At 40.0% G+C, this 16,680-nt stretch overlaps 2 protein-coding genes across 2 annotated transcripts in view; one reads left to right on the forward strand and one right to left on the reverse strand.

The window, feature by feature from the left end:
- The window catches only part of LOC141775702 (ecto-NOX disulfide-thiol exchanger 2-like), a 201,217-nt gene that overhangs the window by 129,638 nt on the left and 54,899 nt on the right, over nucleotides 1-16,680 (reverse strand). The gene's annotated exons all lie outside the window — the stretch shown is intronic.
- On the forward strand, nucleotides 1,487-6,386 carry LOC141775700 (E3 ubiquitin-protein ligase TRIM21-like). The gene is made up of 2 exons (XM_074649296.1): nucleotides 1,487-1,612; nucleotides 1,742-6,386. The coding sequence occupies exon 2, from the start codon at nucleotides 1,744-1,746 to the stop codon at nucleotides 3,388-3,390; it is 1,647 nt and encodes a 548-aa protein (XP_074505397.1). The 5' UTR covers nucleotides 1,487-1,612; nucleotides 1,742-1,743; the 3' UTR covers nucleotides 3,391-6,386.

Here is a 16,680-nt window from a genome sequence, read left to right on the forward strand (position 1 = left end):
AAGAAAGGCTCGGGTCCTGGAGCTCCAGATCAAAGGGAATCCCCATCTGATCCAAATGTCATTTGAATGTTTTATGGCAGACAAGACGTTGAGGTGAGGCTCGGATAAGATGTGGCTCGAGAGAGCTCTGATCGGAGGTAGCCTGTCATTTTCAGATGAGAACGTCATATCGGGGAGCTTTTTCTTTCTGAGCACATAAACTGTACATATACATAATTCAAAATGCTGAGCAAATATATATCTTAGTGCCGTATGATTGGATTTCAAAGTCCCATTCCCTTTGACGGACTTGTCAAAGTTAGAGGAAGTATACACGTGTCACTATGTCCGGTTTTCAAAGTAAGGTGCTAACAAAGGAACTGTATATACAAAATACATTTATGGAAATAAGATTGATTGGATTATATTCATCAGAAGTATAAAACATTACATGTCCCTTATAAACTAAAAATAAAATACCACTAATTTGTGAGAGTCTTTATTCTTGATTGATATATTTGACTTCAGGACATCTCTGACTACATACAGGCTGAAAATCAAACATTATTACTGTATTCATTTAGATATTTTCCAAAGTAAAAGTCCCTAGAAGTGCATGATTCAACTTTTTCCCATAGTCTAGTGTTAAAAAAGTTAACAAAAATCGCAATAAATTATAATATAGAATCACAATACTTTAAAATCTCAATGCATATCGAATCGGCACCCAGGTATCGTGATAGTATTGAATCAGGAGTGAGGTGTGTCGTCCCAGCCCTAATATCCAGTGTAACTGACGAACCAAACTGCAATGACACTAATTAATTTGTTATTGACAAGTTAAGTATAATATATCATTCACATCTATTTTATTTTATTTTATCAACCATCAGCCCATTTCTATATGCTCACATCTTTATTCCTGCAAAGCTCTGTTTGTGGATAAACCCATAGAAATACATTCAATCATACATGAATGCTGCACAGAACCCTGACGTACACGGATTATTTCATCTGTCACAAAGCCCTTCAAGGATGCAGAGAAGCTATTGTGTTCAAAGCCTTGTTTCCTCAGAGCAGAGTGCCCAGGACGAGAGTATTTACAGTTTATTATGCAGATGCCATCGCTAAGCACTCTCATATAATGCAAATGCACACACACACATGCATGCTCTCAAACCCATTTTGAATTTAGCATGTTGTGCTGTCACATATTTCTCATTTCATTTGTGCATAATACTGTACATGAAAGGGGACTTTTTTTTGAAGCACTAACATTGTGAATACATCAACGAGGAAGTAAATGAGTGCAAAGAGCAATATGAATAATGCACACCTGAAAGAAGCTCTTATAGCTGTGTACAAGACTTTGAAGTCAAGATTGGGGACACATTTCATATCTCTAACTAAGCTCTAATGGATCAGGAAGACAAAAAAGCTCTCTAAGCCTGGGTCACTAGTGGATTGCAGCCTGTAATGGGTTAACTTGTTCCAGTTAGATGAGGAGATGGGAGGGGACTGGCACTCTGACGTCACTGCTGAAAGAGAAACTAAAAGGAGGATAAGAGACGCATGGCATGTTTTTACTTTCTTTTACAGTTCTGAGAGATTTAGAAAAACCGACACGCACCAGGTAAAGTTGCAATTTGACATGTTTATAGTCTTGTCTTTAGTGAGTTTATTTCAGTGATTTCAAACACAGACAACTATAAATCTGGATTGACTCTAACTTTCTTTCATTATTTCACCTTGTGTTTTCTAGACATGGCTTCTGCTGCTAGTAGTATGACTGCTGAGGATAATTTTCTTTGTTCCATCTGTCTGGATGTGTTCACTAAACCCGTGTCGATTTCCTGTGGGCACAACTTCTGTCTTGGCTGCATCACAGACCACTGGGACACTAAGAACACTGTACTCCAATGTCCGCTGTGCAACGAGAAATACATCAACAGGCCAATGCTTCGGGTTAACACTTTCATTGCTGAGATGGCCGAGAAGGTCAAGAAATCTGCTCAAGAAAGAGCGCAGAAAGATTGCGGTTCCCCTGAAAAAGTAGGAAATGGAGACGTGCTCTGTGATCGGTGCCCAGGGGCGAAGCTCGCAGCCGTCAAGTCCTGCTTAGTGTGCTTCATGTCTTTCTGTGCGACACATCTGGAGCCTCACCAGAGGATCCCAGCCATGAAAAAACACAAGCTGATCCACCCGGCGGAGAACCTGGAGAGTAGGATGTGCAAGACGCACGACGAGCCTTTGGAGCTGTTTTGCAGGGTGGATCAGATGTTCGCGTGCGAGTCCTGTAAAGACGGTGACCATAAAACCCACGAGATAGTGAGTCTGGAGGAGGAGGCCGAAATGAGGAAGACCCAGCTGGGAATAGAAAAGAAAGGCTCGGATCAGATGATCCAGGCGCGTCAGCAGAAAATCCGTGAGATCCAAGACTCAGTGGAGGCCAGCAGAAATAATGTGGCGAAGGGCCTGTCATTCAGCGAGCACGCGATGACTGCTGTGGCGGACTACATTAAGAGGAGCCAAGCAGAGCTGACTGAGGTAATTGAGACGAAGCATAAAAACATTGAAACAGAGAGACAAGACTTCATTAAAGAACTGGAGGGAGAAATTATGCAAATAAAGCAAAAAAAGGGGCAGCTTTATCAGGTCACACTCACCAACGACGCCTTGGTTTTCCTTGAGAAATTCCTGACTCTCACCTTCACTCAGCCCCAGGTTAAGGACTGGTCCCATGTGACTCTTAACAGTGATATGTTCACCGAGCAGGACGCCGTGGCCGCGATGATTACAACAGTGATGAGAGAAATAAGGATGCTGTGTGATCCCGACTTGAAAGAAATGCGGCGGCACGCTGTGGATGTGACTCTGGATCCCGACACGGCGAACCCTCTTCTCAACGTTTCTTCGGATGGGAAACAAGTCACGTATGGAGATAAAAAGAAGAATCTCCCACACAAACCAGAGCGGTTTGAACAAGTCCTTAACGTCCTTGCAAAGGAGGGTTTCACCTGGGGAAAATTCTACTACGAGGTCCAGGTTAAAGACAAAACAAACTGGGATTTAGGAGTGGCAAACCAGTCCATCAACAGGAATGGCGATATAAGATTGAGCCCCACGAATGGATACTGGACTATTTGGCTGAGAAAGGGGAATGAGTTGACAGCCAACGCCGGCCCTGCCGTTAACCTCCGCGTGAGGGAGATGCCTCAGAAGGTCGGGGTGTTTGTTGATTACGAGGCGGCTCAAGTTTCCTTCTACGACGCCGACACCAGGGCTTGCATCTTCTCCTTCACCGGATGCAAGTTCACCGAGAAGCTCTTTCCGTTCTTCAGCCCCTGCGCTAACGACGGCGACAAAAACTCAGCCCCCTTGATCATCACGCCTGTCACACACAACAGCTGAGTTTTGTTTTTTTCTGGATTTGTGAAAGACAAAGAGACGGGGCGAGGGACTCGGAGAGAGATCACAATAGTAGAGCGCTGAAATGATTTTTATCTGTGAAGCTCCGGTGTGTCATTCTGTTTCTCCCATCCATCAGTGTCAGAGCTGCGTGTCAGTGTGTGTCGCCTGTCACACAGACGGCTGTAGATCTCCACATGCAGCCATCAGGACATTCAATACACACACACACGCACACAGTGTCACTACACTACAGTCATACATCTCTCTGTGTTCGAAAAAGAAATCTTTATGAGCTGGCCATTCATTTTGATATTTTAAAGCTAGTCTTGCCTGCCAACATACCAACAATGAGTGACATAGAATTTACAAATATTTTATAGCACTTGCTTTGTGCCACATATCAGAACTGTTTACTTATGACATGATGGATGGGATTGATACTAGGGCTGTCAATCAATTTAAATAGTTAATCGTGATTAATCGCAAATTAATATATATATATATATAATATATATTACAAAATTGTATCTGTTCAAAATGTACCTTAATGGGAGATTTGTCAAGTGTTTAATACTCTTATCAACATGGGAGTGTACAAATATGCTTGCTTTATGCAAATGTATGTATATATTTATTATTAGAAATCAATTAACAACACAAAACAATGACCAATATTGTCCAGAAACCCTCACAGAAATATGCTCAAATCATAACATGGCAAACTGCAGCCCAACAGGCAACAACAGCTGTCAGTGTGTCAGTGTGTTGACTTCACTATGACTTGCCCCAAACTGCATGTGATTATCATAAAGTGGGCATGTCTATAAAGGGGAGACTTGTGGGTACCCATAGAGCCCATTATCATTCACATATCCTGAGGTCAAAGGTCAAGGGACCCCTTTGAAAATGGCCATGCCAGTTTTTCCTCACCAAAATTTAGCGTACGTTTGGAGCGTTATTTAACCTCCTTCATGACAAGCTAGTATGACATGGTTGGTGCCTTTAGCTTTAAAACTGAGCCCTCTACAACCTCCAAAAGAACGATTGCGTTAATGCGTTAAAGAAATTAGTGCCGATAAAACAACTTTGTGTTAACAAATGCAAAGGCATAATGACAGAGGAAGAAGATGAGGCTGCTGAGAATCCTCAGACCTAGTATAAAATTATGAAGAAAAACAATATACGACTAAAATTACAATATATTCACTTTTTATGCACCGAAAAATGAACTTCCATGGCCTCCGCCATTTCTGACAACGTCAACAAACACGTCACATCTTGTAAAATCGGAGCGTTAAGAAACTTTCCACCTACGAGGTCGTGAATACGACAAGAGGGGGCGTTCATATGGACTCTTCTCGTGAACACGGTAAACACGACATGGGATGCACCTCAGGACAGCGTATCCCGAGGTGCCCCCCCCCCCCCTCCCCCTGTTACACAACCAGCAATGGAAAATAAATCAGCACAGAAATTATTCAAAGAAATTAATCTGTTCTTCTAATGTGGCTCCGGATGAGAATTATTTTCTCCATCAATTAATGTTATTCAGTTAAAGTGTAGTTATTGAATGCATCAGTCACAACACTGGAGCCTGACTGGCACATAACGCCATTTCCTCTAATTAAAATCAGTCAAACCTGCTTTCCAAGTTCAAACAAAGCCAATCTGTCTGGTTAGGAGAGACTTTAAGCAACTGTTTATTGAGCAAAGCCAATTAAAGTCTGTTTGTTTGCCGGTGGGTAACATTTATTTCTGTTTGTGTTTTTAGAGTAGTGTAGATGTTTAGTTTTTTTTTTGACACTGTTCTCCCAAGAAGAACAACTGCATCAGTCAAATCGCCGTATGTTAAGTGTCAAAGCCCTCTAGAGGTCATAGGAGCAAAAGAAGGATGACTGATTTTTAAAAAGCGTGACCACGATCATTCCCGAAGTTTAACCACATGTTTATTATTGTAACCATGACAACGAAGGTACCCTAACTTTCATAAAGTACTCATTCTAACCTGAACATAGTGTTTCCCCAAACCTAACCAAGTTGTTTTTGTGCCTAAAACCACCCAGTGATACCTTGAATTCTTGAAGAAAACTTCTTGCATGCCTCCACGGAAAACATAATTTCAGATTCACATGGACAAGTAGCGTGCCTGCACCAGCGTGAGACTGTTTATGCAAAAGTGTTTAGTAAAAAAAAATAAAAATTAAGGTTTTAGCATAAATGCATGTGTTTGGGAAGTAGTGAGCATACGACTGGATAAATGAGCCTTGGATTATACTGCATGAGTCGTGTGAGAGTTTGTAAACGGTTGTTGTGATATAATTTTGCTGTTGTTAAACACGGTCACGATTTACTTTTATTTAATTTATCAAGACTTCTCTCAGATTTTTTATTCTCTGTTCACAGTGGAGGCATGTGAGGAAAACTAAGTTTTAGTCAAGATTTCAAGGTAACACAGGGTGAGTAATTGATACACAAATGGTCATTTTGTGGGTGATGTATTTAACCATAGTGTTGTCACATAGTTACTGATTTAACAGCAATCTGTAACGGTTTTGGAAGTCACAGACGAATGATGTCGTGCTGCTGATAGAGGGGCCGGACAAAGTATTATGTTATTTCATTTGCTGGACTTCTTTTATTTTTTGTCACGATGCTTGTTGTCTCTTAAATGAGGTTGTTAATAATAATAATCTAATAATAATAACAATCTTATCTGGACATAAAGTAGCTGAGGAGCTTTAGGAGAGTCGGTCAGATTGGCCAACTGAATTGTTGTTTCATTAAGATTTCAGAGCTGAGAGACCACATACTGGGAAAATGAGTGTGGAGCTGCTGGATAAAAATCTTGTACTGAATCTCCATGATGTCTGTTATTAACAATCACCCGTTTTTCTTTGATGATCATACATTTTTGGTATTGAGTGAAGGAGATAAATAACAATGTCTAATCAAAGAGGACCATGCAATCTGAAAATACAGGTTAACAAAAAGGGGGGGGGGGAAATCACCAAAATTGGAGTTTCAAGGTGTTAAAAAACAGCAGTGCACTGTATGTACACGTTATATAGAAGTGAATTAACTGTCTGTATTGTTACGGAAATGATTAGTCAATGAATTAATTTGATAATAAACTGAAAATTAATCAACAATTCTCATATGTTCTCTGTTATATATCACCGTAGATTCAAGTCATTTGACTTTTGCTCTGTTGCTCGGACAAAACAAATCATTTTTGAAGACGTCACTTTGAAGTCTGAGAATTTGTGATGGTCATTCTCTGTTTTTGACATTTCATTCTTTTAATTAGTTGTAAAAAATATGAATTTGTTGATGAAAATGCAGACCTAAAGTGTGATGAATATAGAGATGTTCACTATGTGATGTTTGACTGAAATGTAATGAGGGGTAACAATTATAATAAAGTTGATTTAGGAAGTTGCAAACAGTAATCTTGATTTTTTTTTCATCCGGACCGTACACTTGAAAGAACACCCACAACAATCCAAGAAATCCTGCCAACAGATAAAGACACTGAATGCTGATTTACTTCAATATGCAATTAGAGTGCATCTGTCACTTTGAGGAATATAAACACAAATTAGAGGTTCTCTTGACAGCCTCAGATTCACACAACATACACTTAGCAATTTTGTAGCCACGACTCGCAAAATAATCCATTTTCATTTCTCTCCCACTGTGGTTTGAAAAATAATGTTAATTCTGCCTTTCACAAACAGGGGGAATGAGCTTTTAATGATTTGACACAGATAATTGCATGCCATGTCTCAAGTGAACACAGGTTATCTGCAAAATGGGAATAGAAATGTGAAGGTGTTGTATGAATACATCTCGGGTTAATGTTATGCAAACACAGCTTTGTTTTACTGCTAACGGTCAGTGTTGGAAGAAGTATTTAGATATTTTACTTTAGTAAAAGTAGAAGTACTAACCTGTGAAAATCTAAAAAAGTGAATCCAAAATGTCACTTTAAGTAAAAGTATCTAAATATTAACAGTTAAATGTATTTAAAGTACCTAAAGTAGTCATTATGCAGCACAACGGATCCTCTCAGAGCTCAGAGTTATAATATTAGATGATGGTATTGGATCATTATTATTGATGGGTTACTGTGTAAGCAGCCTCTTCAGGGTGTAGCTGGTGAAAGTGAAACTACTATTAACTACTTTATACTCCGTTTGGTGCTGTAATCTATAACAATGCATCAGATTTTATTTACTGATCACATGTTTTGTATGAAAAAAGTAAAGTAAACTGGTAACTATATCTGTGGAATAAATGCAGCGGAGTAAAAGTATTAGGGCTGTCAAAGTTAACGCCACAGTAACACATTCTTAGGTTGTAGCGGACTCAGTATTAAAGCTAGAGTGACGATACTGGTATCATATGAAACTACAAAACCTGAGGAATCCATTGGTACCAACCATGTCATTCTAGCGTGTCATGAAGGAGGCTGAATAGCGTCCAAAGTTACGCTGAATTTTGGCGAGGAAAAACTGGCATGGCCATTTTCAAAGGGGTCCCTTGACCTCTGACCTCAAGATATGTGAATGAAAATGGGTTCTATGGGTACCCACGAGTCTCCCCTTTACAGACATGCCCACTTTATGATAATCACATGCAGTTTGGGGGCAAGTCATAGTCAAGTCAGCGCACTGACACACTGACTGCTGTTGTTGCCAGTGGGGTTTCAGTTTGCCATGTTATGATTTGAGCATATTTTTTATGCTAAATGCAGTACCTGTGAGGGTTTCTGGACAATATTTGTCATTGTTTTGTGTTGTTAATTGATTTCTGATAATAAATATATACATACATTTGCATAAAACATCATATTCGTCCATTCCCATGTTGATAAAAGTATTAAACACTACAAAATCTCCCTTTAAGGTTCATTTTGAACAGATAACAAAATGTGCAATTAATCGTGATTAAGTATTTTAAACGATTGACAGCCCTAAAAAGTATGAAGTAGCATACAATTTAAATACTCAAGTACAATTATCATAACTACAATACAGTAATGGAGTACATGTATTCACAGTAGTTAACTTCCATCACTGCTCATGGTAATAGGGGTTTGATCTTTGTACTATTCACCTAATAAATCAGTCAGAATTGAAGTTCCATCTTACAGCAATTTCTTTTACTTTTTTATTTTATCTCAATATTCAAATATTATTTTAGTACACAGTGACCTTGAACCTGTGTTTGATGAAATTTTTCTGCAATATTGAACAGTTCAGGTCAACCTTCCTCAAAATCCTTTCTTACAGTGGCTCTTACAAAGGCTAATGTGAGACTGCATTTTTATTTTATTAATATATTTTTTCTTCTTTACCACACAAGGCTGAAAGTAGATTTTTTTTTTGCTTAATCATGCAGGCTGAATAAACTGCTGCACTAGCCTCATCTGTGGTTTAAATATAGTCGCTCTAGTGTATTTCAAATGTGCTCCAGTGTAATACTGTCATGGAAACAGGCTCTTTATGAAGGGGGCTTGTCAACAAAGACAGTTTCACCAGTCTCAGGTTCCTGTCTAATTAAAGGCACAGTCCTGGAGTGTGCACTGTACTGCTTCTAGTGCAGTCTAGTCTAGTCCTGTGAAGCTAACCAAGAGCACATCACATGTAACTGCTATTGATCCACTCAATGAGTGAACTCACGCTCCTCCAACACACCAGCAGCTTTATAACTGCTCATTCTGCTTTTTGTTTAATCGCAACAGAACCGCAAAGAGAAGACCATCCCGGACTGCTGTGAAATGCTGATACCAATATAAAAAAAACTGGATAACTCCAGCAGTTTGGACGGAGGCCCTGAGGCGGTCTTTGTTATGCACTGCTTGAAAAGAGACGCTGGTGAGGAGAAGTGCAAGAGTGAATAATGAAAAGTGTATAACTTCTGTATAATTGAACCACAAAGAGTTTGCAGCTGAAAAGATGATGAATGTGTTTGAGTCACCAACCCAATGACGCAAGGCTTTTTATTAAAGCACGCATGGTACCTTCGTTAGTCACGTTCCAGCTATTAAATATTCAAATTCAAAATATTTTCTTATTCTTATACTCTTATTTATACTATATAGGATATACACCTACTGAGTTTGTGGACATGTGTCTCCACTCAGCTACATATGATCTCATTACTGCAGTCCGTACTACCTGCAGTCTGTTAATTAACACCTATAGGGTTGGATTGATTTCAACCTTGAAGTTAAGCCCTGACATATACTGCGTAACATAGAATTCATATATATTCAATACTTTTAAAACATAGCTTGATACATTTTAAGCCTCACTAGCGGCGTGGCTCTAGGATGGCAATATTGGTCGGTCACTTGGTGGTGAAACTGAAATTAAAATTGAAATGTCTTGACAACTATTGGATGGATTGGCATGCAATTTGGTACAGCCATTCATGGTACCCTCAGGATGTATTGTAGTAAGTTTGGTGACCTTTTAACCTTAGTGCCATAATCAGGTCAAAATCTCCATTCGTGCAATACCTTGGTTTATGACCAAATACCTGAAAAACGAATGATATTCCCATCATCCTCAGTGTTACTTTGTTTTTGGTGCTAATTAGCGAATATTAGGATGCTATCTAGGGGGTGTAAGAAAATATTGGAAATATTGGAAAATATCAAGTACCGTGATATTATGTTCTGTGATACTGTGATTCTCAAAAACACTTGATTTTTAATTAATAGTTTACATGCAAAGATTACCTCAGTCAATACTTTATTTAATTTGAAATAGATGTACCATCTCAGTGTATGTGCTCTCTCAAAGTAGTGCTCTGTTGTTGGATTTTATGCATATGGTGGTGTGTTCTTTATACTATGACAGTTTTCTTGAAATTTTATTTAAAAATATAATATATCGCCTTGCTTACAGTATCACAATATATCGCAATATATTGAATCGTAACCAAAGTATCATGATACGTATTGTATCAATAGATTTTTGCCAATACTAATGCTAATACTAATGCTAACATGAATAGATGAGACAGTAAATATGATGAACATGGTAAACCTAATACTTGCTAAATATCAGCATGTTAGCATTGCCATTGTGAGCATATTAACATGTTGATGTTCAGATCAAATGACAACTGAACACCCCCTGGTGTGGGGAGAACTGTTGGACCTGTCAGGCTTGAGAAAGTTCATAAACTACATGTCTGTCTCAATTTTTCCTAACAGGATGTTTGTCCCACAGTGTTAGATCATAAATGCAGTCTCTGAGTACATTGGTCAGGGTAATTACACTGGCTCAATGAATGACAGTTTGTGAAAAATACAAGTACATCATGTGGTGTGTGTGTGTGTTGTGTCCATGTTTCGACAGGACCACATGCCTTTGTCCCACAGTATGTGTATCTAATGAAGTGCCAAATGTAATGAGATAAATCTATCCATTAGGGTCCCTTAACGAGACTAAATCCACATGGCTGCTAATGAGTCGGTGCTCCATCAGTTGTCCTCAGAGGGCCGGAGGACCTGACTGAAGCTGGAAAACGACCCGGAGCCAGACAGAATCACACCCTCTAAGCCAGTAAATCCACAGCTCCAGCTGTTGCAGACCTCCATCATTTAGCTACCCGTCCTTCAGGGAGTGACTTCAAGTTAGCGAGCAGCTACAGCTGATAGACAGTGGAGTCATAGCCGGCTCAGGGAAACACTAATCATCTGTAATCATTGATCTGCCATTACCGGGCACTACTCATTAGCCTGATGGAACAATGCTCCGTAGGATTCAGTTGTTAGTTGGGCTATTATTAGCTTTCAAGCTAAACACGTGTTCTCTACACAGGCTCTACATGCTCTGCAACAACATGTGGCTACATGTTTCAGTATAGGGCTGAAACAATTACTCAAGAAACTGGAGTTATTCAAATCATAAAAATCCTCAAATCAAATGTTGTGCTTCAAAGCCTTGTTTCATCCATGAAAGTATTATATGGCAAACAAGTCCATATACATTTATCACTGTCACACCAAGAACCGATGCTGTGTATTGACCTTCCAAGTTGAAAATGGAGAAAAGAGAAAATGAAAAAGAGAAAAAAGCAGAATCGGGCAGTAAAAACACCACAAACCATTAAACATGCGCTGCCGCACGACAGCACTAGCACAGGACTAGCGCGGCAGCTTCGACTGTTGCCATGGTAACCTACCTCTAAATCAATTATCGAATGCTTCGGCTTTTTTTGTATAAAGTATGTAATACTAAAGTATAAATCCCAAAATAGCCCATGACATAAGGAATAATCCCGTAAACATTATTCATTATTCAACTTCAACATTCATTATTAATAATATTGTCAGCTGGATATCGCTGTTTGTTGTGTGTAGAGGTGCATGTGTGTCTACAACAGCGGCACTAAAACTGGGGAGATGGAGACAGACAGACAGACAGAAGAACATGTCTGCCTGCTGCACCGTGCTGCAAAGCTTCGAATACCTTTGAATATTTCTCACCAAAGCTTCGAAGCACAAAAAAAATGGTATTCAGGACAGCCCTAGCAGCCAAACATTACATCATCACGTAGGTGCGTAAAGCGTGCTGCAGCGTTTGGTTGAGCACCTTTGAATTTTTGTAACTAGGCGCACGCTGCGTGCACGGGGGCTTTTCAGACATGACTGCCACAATAAGAAAAAAGCAAGTAATGTAAACTAAGTAGTAAAATAATGAATTAGAAAGATGGCCAATTCGTTTTTTAGAGCAGAAGATCTTAGAAATCTACATGTGAGTTAACATTTTGCCATCCAAAATAAATTGTTTACAGGATATGAAACCTTTCAACCTTCGTTTCATTATAACAAATATATTCCTTTCTTTACAGGGATTGTATAACGGTGATTAAATATGTCCATGAATATGAGTTTACAGTTCATTACAATTCCTCCCCGGCAGTGAGGAGTTTGGTCTGTGGTGTTTTGCCAGTAACACTCATTGACTTCTTGTTTCTTCACAGAATATATAGTTTGTATGCCCTCTGGCGTTTAGGAGAATAGGAGGCCGGAGCCACGGTGCATGCGCGAGTATAAACAAAGCTTCAGGTAGCAGCAGTAGTTCTCAAGTGTGTGATGCGCCCATGACCGGGGGCTGAAATGTCATGCGGAACTCGTGTTTTGACGTCGGAAATGTTTTCGTCCTCCAAAAGGGGGGAATGACAGAAAAAGTTTGAGAACCACTGAGATAAGGCAAGCCCTGCAAGCTCGCCTACAAGGATAGGACCCAACATACCCGTTTTAAAAGACACCTGCCAGTGGTAAGTGGTATCTTTAAGCACAACAAGGGGTGTCATGCTGTGTATAAGAATTACAGTTGTCATAATCTGCCCTGCCCTTTGGTTATGTTTTGTTTGTTTCATGTCAGAAAGGAAGAATGTCATGAGACAGGTACGTAGGAGGGGGACGAATAGATAAAAATAGACTCCCGCACACTGTCTAACTTGCAATAATAATTTAGTGCTTGCAGTTTGTTAGTTTGTTTCCTGTCGATCATTCATGTTTAGTTTTTCTTGTTTTACTTTATTGCTCACCTCTCCTCTCGTTTCAGATCACTTCACTTCCTGCATTTGTGTGTTTTCCCAGCAGTTTTGACGGTCTACCCCGTCCTGATTAGTTTCACCGATCTCTCGTTAGCCCTGCAGTCACCAGTTCCCACCTCCCCATTAGTCAGTCACTGTTTATACTATCAGTTCCTTTGGTCTTTGTCGGTTTGTTTTTCGTTGCTGTACGGAGTGTTGTTTGCTTCTCGGCCTACCTGTTTGCATCTTGGACTCTCAGTGTTTAAGCCTTCATTTAATAAATCATTTAACTGCACCAGTCAGCCTGCTTTTGGCTGCGTTTGGCTCCTTCCCCTGCTGCCTGCTCTCCAAATCGTAACAGCAGTGGCATGCAAATACATTCATATGCCTAAAGCCACTGGAAAAAACACTCACCAACAGAGCTTGCACCAATTAAGCAGCACTTGAGCCACATGTTTTTATTATTATTCATTATTTAATTACTTTCATCATTATAAATAACACCAAGTGAGATCTGGCCTACTTGACTTTCCTCATTTGTTCTTCCTTTTTAAACAATACAAGCGTCTACAGCCGTGCTAGAGGCTCCATGAGGCTGTTCTGAGGAACAGCAGAATCACAGCTGAATCCTACATTATAAATTCCTTGATTAATTGACAGAATATTTGATTCTAAAATGAGTGATAGTCGCAGCCTTATAACAGTGTGAGCAAAATAGCACAGTTATATACACAGATTTTTTATGTTAGATGTCTCAGACATTTCTGCGTCCAAATCAGGCAGCAGCTCTTTGCTACCAACCGAATGAATCAGGTTAACAGGCTAGTAGAGTACAGCATGAGCACATAATGTATGAAAATCAAACTGAAAAGTAATGCACTATATTTGCCAAAGGATGATGGTTTGGTTTGGTTATCGCTCTTATTTTCTATTTTTGCAGGCAAGGCATTTCTTATTTATATTGCACACTCCAATATCAGTAAACCAAATGTGCTTCATATTAAAAATGCCGAATACGAGATTGGGAGCATTTCTAATGCCTCCACACGGCGACGGCTGAGCCGGCAGCTCGCAGTGCTAACAGTGTTAACCTGGGGTGGGGGGAACCAGAGGATGGGTGCTGCGCTTCCGCAACGGCACCGTCGGTCGGGATGCCGTTATCATCTGTAACCGCCGTATGAAAGCAGTGCAGAGCGGCTGCCATAAGCTAGCCAGTGGGGCACGCTCATCTGCATGAACATGAACTAAAAGCGTGTGCGGCCGGCCCGGCTACGTCAACAAAACACAGAGAAGCTCGGATAACAACACACACAGAGGGAGAGCGACTTCATTCTCTGCTCAGGTAGACATTACTCCTCTATATCTTTACATAGACAACAGCTAATTCCTGCAAAATGAATGCTCTGGATATCGTATAGAGCACCTTTAAAGTTTCCTGTTGTTTTTCCTCAAAACTGTGAGTAAATACAGAGGAACCGCAGCGAGAGGTGTCATAATGATTGTTGTGCACTTCTCCTGCTTTATTGGCACCTTTATTATAAAAGTGTTCATAACTTGACTAACTGACGGAGAGGAAAAATAATGGATGAGTGACTTTTCTCTCTACTGTATCTCTTGGATGGAAGGAAAAAAAACTGGGTGGCTTTTCCAGTGACAGATCAGATTTGCACTCCACGAAAGCTTTGATCTTAAGGCTTTCTGACAGGCTTTAATCTGAGCAGACCACACTCACACATTTTTTCACTGACTATATACAAAATGGACTTCATTTATTTCTAGCTGTCTGTTTGTGGTTTTGAGTCAGTCAGTAGAGCAGACAGCTCTTGAGTGAACTCATCCAAAGGACACTGCGGTTAATAAATAACAAGATAGTGTCTATAAAAAGGAAAAATAAAATGTGAAAACCATGCTAAGCTCATCTGTTTTCCTTTATGCACAAATTGTGGTGAGTCATACCGCACTGTAACTCTGGGACTCTCGCTTTTTATACCCATTGAAGCTGTTGTCACAAAGGTCGCTTTTATAAATGTGCCTGCTGCACCTGTTCTTTTAGTTATTTCACTGGATTTATTTGTTGCGGCAGGTGTACGTCTCCTAAAATTCATATTTCTGACCAAAGCAGAGAAAGACTGTGGGAAGGAGAGGACACTTAAACAACAAAGTAAAAAATGTAAAAACTGAGAAGAGGCTGAGTTAACTCATCTTAAGGCATCCTTGGTTGTATTATCAGAGTGTGACAAAAGAAAATAGCAACACCTGGATGGAAGGAAGCAGCCGCTAATCCGAGAGACAAGTGGTTGAAGTCCAACACACAAAAAATGGTAAAAGACAAAGAGGAGCTGAAGACTGGAAAAAACATATTTCCACATATTTCACTCACCGTAAATTTTTCAGTAATGTCAAGATTTGTACACCTCTGCAGGTTTAATACGTGGACATTTACACGTCACAGAATTAAACAGGTTGCAACTAGTGGGCAACCTGAAAAGTGAAGCCAATGAGGAAGTGCCTTAAACTTGCAATCTTTCTAACAGCCAGCAGGGGGCGACTCCTCTGGGTGCAAACAAGTCTGATTGTATAGAAGAAAATGAGCCTACTTCTCACTTGATTTATTCCCTCAGTAAACATTGTAAACATGAGTTTATGGTCTCAATCGCTAGTTTTAAGTCTTCTTCAATACAGCATGATGTTCATTTAGTAAATTATGGTCACATTTAGAGTCAAATAGACCATAAAGCAGGGGATGTTGCTTAAGGACGTGGCTATCTTGTGATTGGCAGGTCGCGACCACGGCGTTGTCCAGTCTGGGAGTTGTCTGTGTTTCAGTTCATAGGTTGAGTTGTAACATTTTTGTAACATTTTGGTCACCTAGAAACGTCTTATTCAGCGTTCGGATGTTCTTAACTCCACCCTCTCGGGTCACGTCTGGTTGCAAAAAAACAAGATGTCGATAGCCAAAAACCAAGATGGTGACGGCCAAAATGCCAAACTTGAGGCTTCAAAACGGCAGTCCACAACTTATATTTACTTACTTGAACGCATCATAATGTATCTCAATGCAATCTCTGGATGTTAGCGGTTAGCCAAGTAGGACTGTGCTTCCCACCAGCTGCTAACAGCTAACGTCAACTTGCTCTACCTCCTGCCGATTTGTTGTTCACAATGTAGTATTATCAGGGAAACTTTCTTCGTCCTGGAACGACGGGACGCCGTTAGTCTCGAGCCATGATCCCCTTGCATTGACCAAAGTATTGTTTCCCAGCATACATTGGGTCGGGTCACAGTACACCCTAGAAAGTGTTGCAATACATAGTAGCTATTATATATTTATTAGCTCTTTACTGTCATTATGGAGAAACAAGATATATTTTTGAATTGAAAAGCAATCTCAGCTGCCTAAAATAGTAAATCTGTGTTTGTTTTAGATTTAAGGAGATGGCGCGCTCAAGGCCAACACTGTTGTTGACTGGGGAGAAACACTATCTACCTTACATAATTGGTAACACTAGCCAGTGGTGAGACTGAAAGAAAGATGGGTCATGTGCAGATTCTCTCCAGGTGGACCATCTTATCTCTACCTCTGGGAATTAAATCTATAACAGCACAAAGCACACACATCTTTGATGGAACTGCTGGCGACTGTCGTTGGCAGGAGAAAAATAACCGTTTATGTTATCCGGCTAGTGCGAGGTTCCACCGGCCGTGTTTGACTATGAGCACCACCAGTGA

This window comes from Sebastes fasciatus, chromosome 10 (genome assembly GCF_043250625.1).
Source record: "Sebastes fasciatus isolate fSebFas1 chromosome 10, fSebFas1.pri, whole genome shotgun sequence".
Lineage (NCBI taxonomy): Eukaryota > Metazoa > Chordata > Actinopteri > Perciformes > Sebastidae > Sebastes > Sebastes fasciatus.